Source organism: Arvicanthis niloticus, chromosome 4, assembly GCF_011762505.2.
Source record: "Arvicanthis niloticus isolate mArvNil1 chromosome 4, mArvNil1.pat.X, whole genome shotgun sequence".
Classification (NCBI taxonomy): Eukaryota; Metazoa; Chordata; class Mammalia; order Rodentia; family Muridae; genus Arvicanthis; species Arvicanthis niloticus.
The window spans coordinates 77,225,466-77,237,531 of NC_047661.1; the positions used below are offsets into that span (position 1 = coordinate 77,225,466).

Genomic DNA, 12,066 nt, shown 5'->3' on the forward strand with positions numbered 1-12,066 from the left:
CAGTCCTGTTCTCCCTGTCTCCCAGAAGTTGTCATGGTGGAATGTTTAATCATCTCACATTGAGATAGTAATTTTTCCCTCTTCAGTACCAAAATCTAAAATAAAAATGCAATAGACTTGTAGTACATATGTTCATAAGCACTGGTTTTCTTTAAAGAATTTCTTGTGCAACACTCACAAACTTTTGCAGAGAATTTAACTTAAATGGGTGTAGTTTTATATTTTTATTTTTGAAGAAATATTTGTCTAACATGAGACAAAAATCAAGCTAAGTACAGTAACAGATGTCACCAGAACCATGGTGACTTACCCCGTGGTTCTAGTTACTTAACTACCAATTAATCTTCCCGGACTAAAGGAACTGTGATGCAAATAACAAGCATGAACATAAGAGGCACCATTACGGTCATATTATAAAGAGCAAATCTTTATTTCATTCCTAAGATACCATAATAACTACTAGCAAGTATACAATGGTTGTCCTCTTCTGGAAGTGTGATGCTATTAAATTTAGAGAGCAGTTGATAAAAATTTTATGTCATCTTCATGGCTGTTATTTATCCATACAACAAATGTGTCTGAGTGCCTACAGCATTATTCTGAATGTCAGTTCTATGGAGGCTGGGACAGGCTTGGAGAAGCTACATAGCTTGTTTAGTGGCTGCCTGGGGCTCCTGGTGCAGTGTCTCTGAGTCCCTGGTTCTTCTGTCAAAGCAGAACTTTGCTGTTTTCTATCACTCCCTCATCACTACAGACTGGGCTATACTCTTTTTCACCTATGATGTTAATAATTTTTAAATGGCAAGTTTAGAGGCTGGAGAGATGGCTCAGTTCAATTCCCAGCACCTGAGAGCTCATAACTGTCTCTAACTCCAGTTTCAGGGGATCTGACACCATCACAGAGATATATATGCAGTCAAAACACCAATGCAAATGAAATGAAAAGAAATATATATTTTTTAATGGCAAGCTGGATACCTGGACTCATTACTACATTCCCAGCACTCAAGGGGTTGAAACAAGACAATCACAAGTTTGAGGCCAGCCAGGATACACAGTGGGATCTCACCTCAATGTGTTCTACCTTCCAAATAAAAGGACATTTAACTGAAGTCTTCTTTTAAAAGCAGGATCTCCTATAAGCCAGGTTGACTTCAGACTCTCTATATAAACAAAGATTATCTTTTGCCTCCACCCCTAGAGTACAAAGATGATTGATACGCACCTCTATGGCCAGATTATGTGGTGCTATGGCTCAAACCCAGGACTTAATGCAGGTTAGGCAAGCACCTTACCAGCTAAGCTGTCTTCTCAGCACTTAGCCTAGCCTTTAGGGCAGTGTTTCTCAGTCTGTGGGTCTTGACCCCTTTGGGGGGATCAAATATCAGATATTTACACTAAGATTCATAACACTAGCAAAATTGCAGACATGAAGCAGCAACAAAATAATTTTATGATTGGTGGTCACCACAACATAAGGAACTGTGTTAAAGGGTCTCATTATCAGGAAGGTTGAGAACCACTGCTTTAGTGGTTTCAAGTAGCTGTAACCAAATGGGAAGGGTAATATGACAGGCAGGTTGAATAAAAATTGAGGAAGATGGGGGGGGGGGGAAGGAAACACAGTGCTTTTAGGTTGCCGGAACGATGTGAAACAATGGCTATCTGCCCACTCTGCCCTCACAAGACCAAGTAGAGATTGGTCATAGCTACCTGCATGGGATCCACCAGAAATTGTCCTCTCCATCAGTGACTTTGTATTGTGACTCTTTACCCGTACCCAGTGGCAGTTGCCATATCCAGTCAATCACACTTCTCTACACCCAGAGGATTACTGAAGAATCATTTCTCCTTAGCCAGTGCAGAGCAGAGAATGAAGCTTGATGATTCAAGCAGCCATCACCTGACTGAGGGAAAAACAACCCTTTCCCTCCAGGGATCTAGAAGTTGCCACTTCTGCCTTGTTTTGGGGACAGTTCAGGCACGGAAAGACTTCCTCCTTCTATGCAGTGAAGAAATCTGTTCACTCCTCCTACCCCGAGGACCACACAGCCATGCATCCTTCCCCGTCTGCATTCTCAAACTATCAAGTCCCCTGTACCTCTAGCAACTTCCCGGGAGACACACTCACTATACAGCCATGGGCAAAATGGAGGGGAGGTTGGAGGGGGTCTCCAGGAGAGTAAGAAGGGAACATGGACATTTTAAAAAAGGAAAGAGACTAAAACCCCCAGAATCAATCAGTTTGCGCTGACCAAACTGACCATAGACATCACTCAGACATCACCTCCACCCCTTCTCAGATTCACCAGTCCATATTAACTGAATTGACCAGATAATCATGCGTGCTCTCACACAGTCCAGCTGTTTCTCAGATCTAAATGCTTAGCTGGTGGCTTCTAGAGCTTCCCAACCTCCCCAACAGGTCAAGGCAATGCCCAGGTAGCTCTCTGATGTGGACAGGTGGGTATTTATTGGGAACTCTGGTAAAATCGGAGGCAACCAGCACTAGACACCCAAATACTTCAGATCCTCTTGCTTAGACCCCAAGAGGCCTGAGGAAATCAGTGTAGGGACCGGCCAAGAAACTTAATCCTTGTGACCCATCAGGACTCGAAGTTCTCTTCCCAACATGCTGTCTCATCTCACCCTCAGCTCTGCCAACCAGCTCACAGCAATCATGTCAGCCCTCCACCAGGAGGCCAACTCTCCCTCCTCCCTCCCTCCACTGTCCCATGAGCACCCCTTTTTAACCATTCTACAGCAAACAGTTCCTAGGACTAAAATGTCTAATACTCTTTCAAAACGTGGATCTTGCCTGACCACCTTCAAATGAAAGCATGAATTTCTCAAGGAAAAATTCTCCTTGGTGGTTTCTCCACACCACCATATTTTCTCCCAGGACCCAGACAGAGCTGGAAGAGGTCTTTAGGAGACTGTGTGGCCTGAGTCACTTCCCCCAGGCTCATTTTAACATGCAAATTTCTGGGCCTCCCCACCCAGCCCCTAAAGGTGAGTGTCTGGGGTAAACACAGGATTTAGCCCAGGTGTGTTGCAACAGGGTTTGGAGCCTCTGGCTTTGCGTGGCCCCCTCCTGCAACACTGAAAGAAGGAAGAAAGCCGGGCCCCAGGGAGGGCAATGGGGCTGTCCGAGGTCACAGGGAAAATACCCAGATACAGAGCCTTGTCCATCGCGGAGCAGCAGGACACCAGTCCTAGACAAGCAGTCCCAGGTGCGCTCGACTCACTCACTCACCCGCTTGTAGACGTCCTCCCGGCTGACTTCATACTTCTGTTGCATGCGCTCCTCCAGGAAGTAGATGCGCAGCTTGAGGCTGAAGTTCTCCTTCTTCAAGTCATTGAGGTGCTGGGACAGAGTACGATATCCATTAGACATGGTGGGCGACCCATGGGGAGGAGCATGCCCGATCGCCCCCTTCACCCCAGGAATACGATGCAGCCTTGCCGCGGCATGGAGCGAGCAGGCTAGGACGCTGTTGAGGCTGTGGGACCCCCCGGAAGCTAAGGCGACATGGCCGTTGTTGGTGCGCTCCAGGACCTGGGACTGGGCTCTGGACTCTGGGTGCTGGAGAGCAACAAGCTTTCTTTTTTTACCTCGGGGAGATATTTGCGGAATCCCTGACGGAGGAACACGCTGTGTGAACTCAGACACAAGTGGCAGTAACCCGACTCCAAGTCAGGACAGGGCTGTCAGCTCCCTCTCCCCCCCCCCCCCCGCCACACACACACACACACACACACACACACACACACACCTTCCCTTCCCCCCCCCCCCCATGCCCCCTCCCGCAGCCTCAAGGCCCAAGGGGCAGTTAACAGCTTTTTGGAAATAGAGGGCCTGGCAGCTTCCCTCAAATCCTTCCCAGAAAGAGGGAGGTTAAGGTGGTATAGGGGTTGCAAAGGCAAGAGGGAACTGGAAGGGCAGTGGCCTGACGGGTGGGGGGTGGGGGGGAGCAGACTGAAACTGTGGAAAGAATACATGTCCACAAAATGGCCCACAGAATAGTGACCAGAGCCAAGCGACGTCTGTCTATCAGGTGTAAATCTTTAAGTGCTATGGACCGGAGAGGCGTCCAATTCCCTTTGTGATCCAGAGCTCAGCCCCCAGTGTCTTCAGTCTTTCTCCCTTGCCATTTTCAGTCCCCGGCTGTAGGTTTTCAGTCTTTATTCCCTGCTCTCTGCTCCCCACACACATCACACACCCGCAAAAAGAAAGGGTGGATTTTAGCTGAGAGGGACCTTTACTTTTTCAGTGAGCAAAGGGAGGGAAGCCCAAGGCGTCCTCCTTCTGAGGGAGGGAGTGTGGGAGTGTTTGGGGGGGGGGAGGCAGCAACATCCCAACTACATCCCAGAGACCAGAGATTTCAGCCACTTGCTGGTTCCCAACTCCCGCACCTGCCTAATGGAGCCGGGCCATCATCACCAGATCCTGCTCATAACACCAATTAAGATCCTTGAGTGACAGCTGCAACATTAGCAGGAAGTGTTATTTATATCACATCACATGGGACTTTGAAGGTGACTGGGAGACAGCCCCATAGCCCAGGTCCCAAAAGAGGTTTTTGATTTGGTAATACCAAGTTAGAAAATTACAGTTAACATCTGAGATAAAGGAAATTAATTTTTTTAATATTTATTTCAAGCGTCCACTTCTTCCCTAACCTACCTACTCTCCATCTTTCCCGTTCTTTCTGGACCTTCATAATGATCTCAGTCAACCTTTCCCAAGTATCCAGAGGTCACACACAAAGGTGAAGACAGCCCCCCAAAACAGAGTGGCCACACAGTTGGTCACCACACGTTAAAGTGTATTCTATACTGTAATCTTACAAATTTGTGCCTTTCAAACTTTTTATATTTTGCATTGCAACACACACACACACACACACACACACACACACACTTATTCAATTATGTACTATAATCTGACATTTTCGATTTCTCTTTCTGGGAGTGACCTGCTGAGCTAACTTACTGAATAGTGGATAAGTCTTACCCTGTAGTTTGGAAAACATTGACTCTAAGGGAACCTAGAATGAAGAATGATTAATTACTACTGAGATGATAGCAGCGAATGCTTCACCAGCAACTGAGCTTACACTTGGCCATGAGCAACAAAGCTTGAGTAAATCAGGTGGCTTCGGCAGTGCAGAATTAGAACTGTGCAATGGAATTGTCTACTTTTCTAAAAAGACAAGATTGTAAGAAGGGAACATGGGTCTTAATAATGGTAAGACAAAAATACTTCATATTAAGAAATCTACTCATTTAAAAATCTGCACATAAAAATTCTACATGTCCATTAAATTTTTAACGTTCAGAATAAATGAAGTTCATTGAGATTTAGTAACGATGAGGATAAAAGCCAAAGCTCAGAGCACACTTTTCTGAGCACTGTGCTATGTTCCTGTAATCTCAGCTTCTCGGGAGGCAGAGGTAGGAGGATTACTGCTTCCCAGAAGTTTGAGGTCAGCCTGGAGAACATAATGAGGCTGTGTCTCATAGACACTAACAAACTTTCTGGGACTAGTTCTGTTACTAAGTATCTGTGTGACCTGAGGGTGTACCTCTCTTGACACAGAACTCTCCTCATCTAGAAAGTGAAATGACTGAGAAAAGGTGGGTAATGGTTATTATCACTTTCATTTTGCTCAAAGGGGTCAGATTATAGACAGTGTGTAGTTATGTTTTGACTGTCTACTTGAATCCTTTTTCTTATGGATATAAGATCTCAGACACACCAGAAGAGGGCATCCAATCTCATTATAGATGGTTGTGAGCCACCATGTGGATACTGGGAATTGAACTCAGGACCTCTGGAAGAGTAGTCAGTGCTCTTAACCACTGAGCCATCTCTCCAGCCCCTGAATCCTTTCTCTTGAATCACATACAATAATTTCATAAAAGGCTTTAATTAAACAAGTTAAGGTATGTGAGACGTCAGGGTATTCCACTGGAGCTAAGATGTTTCCAGCACTTATTTCGATTCCCTTTGCTCTCTTTCCACCCCTCCTGCCCCTTTACTGGGTGGGTGGGTGGTTTGGTTTGGTTTTGGCTGGTGCCTTCATGTCAGTACTTTCTTACCCTTCTAGGTTTTCTTTCTCTACAGGCTTTCTCCCTTAGAGAGTTTAATCTGTTTTTAGTGTTATGCTTTTATCTCCCAAGAGACCCCTAACTTCCTCTTCTTGCCCAACACCTAGCCCACACACCCAAAAGTTTGCTAGAGAGTGCAACTTGAACCCCCCAGCCTCACAACCAACTTCATTACAAACACACTTCTGTGTGAGTCCAAGCATGTCAAACAGGCTTCAAACTGTAGCCAAGGAAATGCCTTCGAAACTCAAATCTTGTCAGAACCCTTCATGGGCATCTCACCCATCTCTTAGGCAAAAGAGAAAACTAGATCACATTTCTTTAAGACACTCTACCTCTTCTTTCAAGTCTTAGTTGGAATTCCATCAAATTCATACTTTCCCTACCCTGACTGACTTCTTTCAAACTCCCAGTCAGGCAAACACTAGCATTCACCAAGTGTTCATATGCTGCCTTTTGATGTTGCTTTTATCCTCTTGGTGGATCGTTGAGATTATTTAGAACCATCTGACTTCCCACATAAACTGTAATCTCCTCCACTCATCTACAGCCATCGGAGTAAATGTCTACTAGTTATATGTCTGTTCTTAACTCATGCAACCACTGAAGAGCGCTTCTGCCGAACAGTCATCCCACAATGAGGCTACAGGCTGCTTACAATCATTTCAATCGGAGTAGAGTGGTTTGGGGGCTGGCAAGGACTATTTTGAGTTTGCGCCTGTACTCTCTTGGCTTGGTATTTATAAAGTACTCCCTAAAATAATCGATGAAATTAATGACTAAATATGTATTCTCTGTTTTGTGATATGATTTACTAACCCACTCTCTTATCAACGAGTTACGTTGCCTAGATTTTCCTCCTAATGTAGATTTCAGGAGAATGACAGGTGCCAAGAACTTTCCTACTTCAAGCATAAAAGACTAGGACACACTGCTCGCCTCCAGCTGACCTTATAATAAATACACCTTAGCTAACCCTGCCCCTCCTCCATGCCTCCCTGACTCCTCTAAGTCACACATTAACTAGACCTTCCTTACTTCTCCACAGTGCCAGACACTGTCCTTCCCCTTCCCTCAAAGCCTTAAAATAGATCCCATTGCCCTACTGAGTGGTTTGAAGCCCACCCCTCCCCTTCAGATCCCAGTATGCTATCTTCTAGCATTAAAGAAATCTTGTGACCTCAAGAAAATAATCTGCCTCCATATCTCCTGTTGAATTTGAAACTTGGTAAAAGTATTTTTTAAAAATAGTTCTGAAGAAACCACACTTTCTTAAAATGGTAGTTGTAGGAAAATTATATCTTGTTCACTTACGTTCCGAAGTTCACAGGCCCACAAGACCTTTTTCTGTGAGGTTTAGATTAGCTCACTGGTAGAAATCACCACATGAACATTAACATCTCATACTTGTGACATCTAAATTTGAATTCTTTATCATTTATACAAAACGTTCTTTCCTCATTGGAACCAATTCCAATGTGTTGCAAGTCAAGATTTGCAGTTGGTGAGACTGAAGCTTTGAGTCGCTCCTGGCTCATTCTCTTACAGACACCATCTCATGTGACTGCAAATCTCACTGTCTATAACACACATGTATTATAAATACAGATCACAGATGCCATGTGCCTCCACCACAACATCTCTTCCACTGTGTCCCAGATCCCATGACCTGTCCCCTGAGTTACTAGAGCAGCCCCCTTTCCCGGTGTCCATGACCTGGTGATGGTGGGTCATCTTTAAAGTGCAGGCCCAGGTGGATCTGGGTCCCCTCCTCTCCCATCCCCTTCCCTCCCCTTCCACCATTCCCTTCCCTTCCCTTCCCTCTGCTGAGTTCCCACATGTACATGCTGTCCCAGCTACACTGGCTCTTCTTGTTCTTCCTCAGGGCTTCTGAGATGGCTGGTCCTTCAGTGTGGTGTGCTCCTTCCCTAGATAGCTGTCAAATCTTCTGCCTATGACATGCCCCATTTAAGACTAGAGCTCACCCCACCCTCAGACCAGCTCTCCTTATCACCCCAAGAGTCCATTCCATTATAATCTCTTAGATTCTGCATTGACCCATTTACCTTAAATTTCTTTCCATCAGCATGCACTCTCCAAGAAAAAACTGGGGTGGGTCTGCTTTACCCCCAGTACCAAAAATGATGCCTAGTATACAGGAGGCACTCAATACACGAGTGCTAATGAAAGAACAGACTGATAATTAAATTACTAACTTCTATGTTCTCAGTGGGTTTGATTAGTCTTAAATTCCATCTGCATCCCTGACATCATTTCTCCTTAGAAATAGGTTGATATATATATCTCCAAGAGTTCTGAACCCATGAGTATGTGAAAATTACAACCTAAGGACACTGTAAGCTCCACAAATAGGAAGAACAAAATGAAGTAGTCAGGGGAGCTTGTCCAGGAAGGTTCCACAGAGAACTGACACACCATTCTTCTTAAAAAAATAAATAGTCTGATCTGGATGGACTGAGGCAGCGTGGAGAAGCCAAATGTAAGAGGACAGAAGGCTGTGTAGGCTCAAATCTAGGACCCCCACACCTCTAGGAGAGAACCCTGCTAAGGAGACTAGAGCAGTAAGTCAGGCGTCAAGAGTTTCCTCTTTGAGGCAGGTTCTAATGGGGAGAGTTCTAATGAGGGGATGAGAAGAAAAATGGTAGGTTAGGGAGAGCTAGGAACTGCAGGTCAGCAGGCTCTTTCCTTTTCTGTCTGTCTGTCTGTCTGTCTGTCTGTCTGTCTTTTTTCCTTTTTTTTTTTTTTTTTTTTTTTTGCTTTTTGTTTATTTGTTTACTGCTTTTGTTTCATAGCTTTTCAAGTAAAACCCCACATACCAGGCTGTACTGCCCTAGTACTTCAGGACCTCCAGGCTAGTGTGTCTGGAGAAGGTCCATGTTGCTTAGGACAGAAACCACAGGTTCTAAGCATGTCCACTTAGCTCTTTCTTTTGCCCTCAGTACACTTCAGATGCTTTACTCTTCTTTCAAAACATTTTCCTTCCAGAGATAAATGGGTCTCCTCTGTTCCTTCCAGAGTTTCCTCTTTCTGTATCTTTCAGAATATATTGGTCCAGTCTTGAAATAAGACTGTAATAATGACTCCATCGATGCCAGCAGTAGGAAGAGGATTACCACCCAGCTGTCGTATGTCATGCTCCATTAACATAACCAACTGTCAAGTCAGCCTTTAAAAAACTCAGCTTGACATTTGCTTAATCATATTCAGACCCCCCAGATAGCTCCTATAATGGAATTGCTTGAAAACATATTATTCTCTTAGCAATTTTTATCCTAAAAACATGTTCCTCTTCACTAGGATTGATTGAGCATCTGAATAGACTTATTCTTTTCAACTGTAATATAAATTCTATAATTTAAACTCAACTAACTGGATGTCAGTGATATTTCATATTTTGTGTTGTTTGAGGGAAGAACATAGCCTTAAATGGCAAACTAAGAAATGAAAAAAAAAATGTTTTTAGCATCCCTGTGTGATGTATTTAGATTACCTGGGATATGGTGTGGACCAGCTTTTAAGGGAATTTCCAGAAAGGCTTAACTAAAGAGGGTAAACCTACCCTGAATGTGGGAAATACTACACCCACCATGTTCTGGGGCCTCAGTCTGACTGGAAAGGAAAAAAGTAGGGACCAGCTGAGCAAAGCATCCGTCTCTCTGCTTCCTGCCTGTGGGTGGTGTATAACCAGCCACCTCATGCTCCCTTAGCAGCCAGGGCTGCTCTTATTGCAACATCCCCTCTCAAACTGTGAGGCAAACTCTCCTTCCTTCATTCTTGTCAGGCATTTGGTTATGGCAACCAGAAAGGTACTTACTATACCCCTGATAGCTAATTATCTACTTATTAAAAATAATATGAGATCATATGTGAATAAATCTATATGTAACACTATGAAACTGTGCAAAAACCAATCACTTTAGAGCCAAGGACACCTAAGTTCAAATCTGGGCTTTGCTATTGTGTGAGTTGGGAGAGCCTCAGAGAGGTTGAGAATGGAAAAGCTGTGTGTGTGTGTGGGGGGGGTCCTCAGGGGCTCCCAGGAGGATTGCAGCCATGTTTGCAGTGGTAACTTCTAGAGGATGGTTATTTTAACAATTATCTCATTATCCTTTATGCATTCTTGTTGCTTGTGAGACAGTTTATAAAAATAAAACTGCCCTAAAAAAAGCAAAACTAGGAATTACAAGGAGGCAGGGGCAGGGAAAACATCCATTTTATAAGGATCCATTGTCTCTTTAGTAGCATTAGACATTGTGAATTTATGGCCATATATCACAAGTTAGTAAGTATTTCTGTTATGAGAGTAAACTTCCTGTTTGGAGAAGGACTTTGATGGGACCACTGATTACTTGCCAGGGGCATTGCTCAAAGTCTTCGAAGATCAGAAAACTTTTAAGATCTCTGACCAAGGCTGGTGAAATGGCTCAGTGGTTAAGAGCACTGACTGCTCGTCTGGAGGTCCTGAGTTCAAATCCCAGTGGCCACACGGTGGCTCACAACCATCTGTAATGAGATCTGATGTCCTCTCCTGATGTGTCTGATGACAGACACAGTGTACTTACATATAATGAATAAATAAAAACCTTTGGGCCGGAGAGAGCAGGGCCAGAGTAAGTAGGAAAAGGGAAGGGGTGGGGAAGATACCTTTGGGCCGGAGAAAGCAGGGCCAGACTGAGCAGGAAAAAGGAAGGAATGGGGAAGAACTCTGGCCAACTTGATTCTTCCGTGTTTGAATGTTTAATTGCTGTGATTCCTTAGATACAATTATACAGTGTCTGTTACAACAATCGTCTTGCATAGGATTTGTGATGTAGATAACATTTTTGTGAACATTATTTCATTACATCCTTAATACCACCTTTGAGACACAAAAGCAAGGATGACAACTCCAGACCACATTTCCCACAGTCAGGCTGCTCCTTATTGCACAGTTATCAGGACCTCAGCCAGGACACCTGTGACCTCTGTGAGCCTATGACACACCTGTGACTAATGAGATACTTCCTCTTCTGCCTCAGGCCTCCAACCTTTCCAAATTGCATCTTAACTGTAAGTAATTGCCTCTGTGCCCTTGGGAGAATGTCTTGAGACTGTTCATATTTTTAAAAAGAAATTCTTCTATTTTCAAGATGAATACACCAATGTCAGCTCTCAGAACACTGTACAGCATTACTGTATAACCTAGAAACCCTCTCCTCCTTACAAATCCAGAGAATTAATACAAATGGCTCCATAAAACATGGGCATAACACTTACCCCAGCACCGTTCATGATAGTTCAAAGTGGGAATGTTCAAAATGTTCTTAAACTGACAAATGCATAAGAAACTTAAGATATCCTATAACAGAACACTATTCAGCTGCAATGATGCACTACCATATGGGCCAGTCCTGAATGCACTTACTGTTAGCATTTTGTCTAAGCTCCGCCCCACAGTTACCTGGCAACAGCCATATATGCCTGACTCACTATAAAGGGGGCTGCTTGCCCCCTCTGCTCTCTCTTGCTATTCCGTTCTTGCTCCTGCTCTGCCCTCTTGTCCCTTCCTCCCTTCCTCCCCATTCCCTCTCCCACCTCTCTCTCCATTTGCTCATGGCCAGCCCTCTACTTCTCTACTCCTCTTCTCAGCTCTCTCTCTCTCTCTCTCTCTCTCTCTCTCTCTCTCTCTCTCTCTCTCTCTCGCCTTTCTCTGTCCCTACTATCCTCTCAACTCCTCTCCTCATGCCCTAAATAAACTCTATTCTATACTACACCATCTGTGGCTGGTCCCTCAGGGGAAAGAGATGCCCCAGTATGGGCCCCCCAAGGCAAACCCTCCCCCACATCTGACTATACCTCCACCAAACATATCCCCTCTCTATCTTTTTTATAAACACATCACTTACTAATGGGAAAAGGCAGGCACAGAAGGCCAGATGTTGTATAACTCCA

At 44.4% G+C, this 12,066-nt stretch overlaps 1 protein-coding gene across 16 annotated transcripts in view; it reads right to left on the minus strand.

The window, feature by feature from the left end:
- Pde4dip (phosphodiesterase 4D interacting protein) overlaps window positions 1–12,066 on the minus strand; it is a 191,958-nt gene that overhangs the window by 120,042 nt on the left and 59,850 nt on the right. For all 16 annotated transcript variants that reach the window (XR_004606602.2, XM_034499721.2, XM_076933000.1 and 13 more), the window contains exon 4: window positions 3,257–3,367. Coding sequence is in view for 15 of the 16 variants with exons in the window: in XM_034499721.2 (XP_034355612.2) it covers window positions 3,257–3,367 (111 nt within the window). In the remaining variant the exon portion in view is untranslated. The remainder of the gene's footprint in view (window positions 1–3,256; window positions 3,368–12,066) is intronic.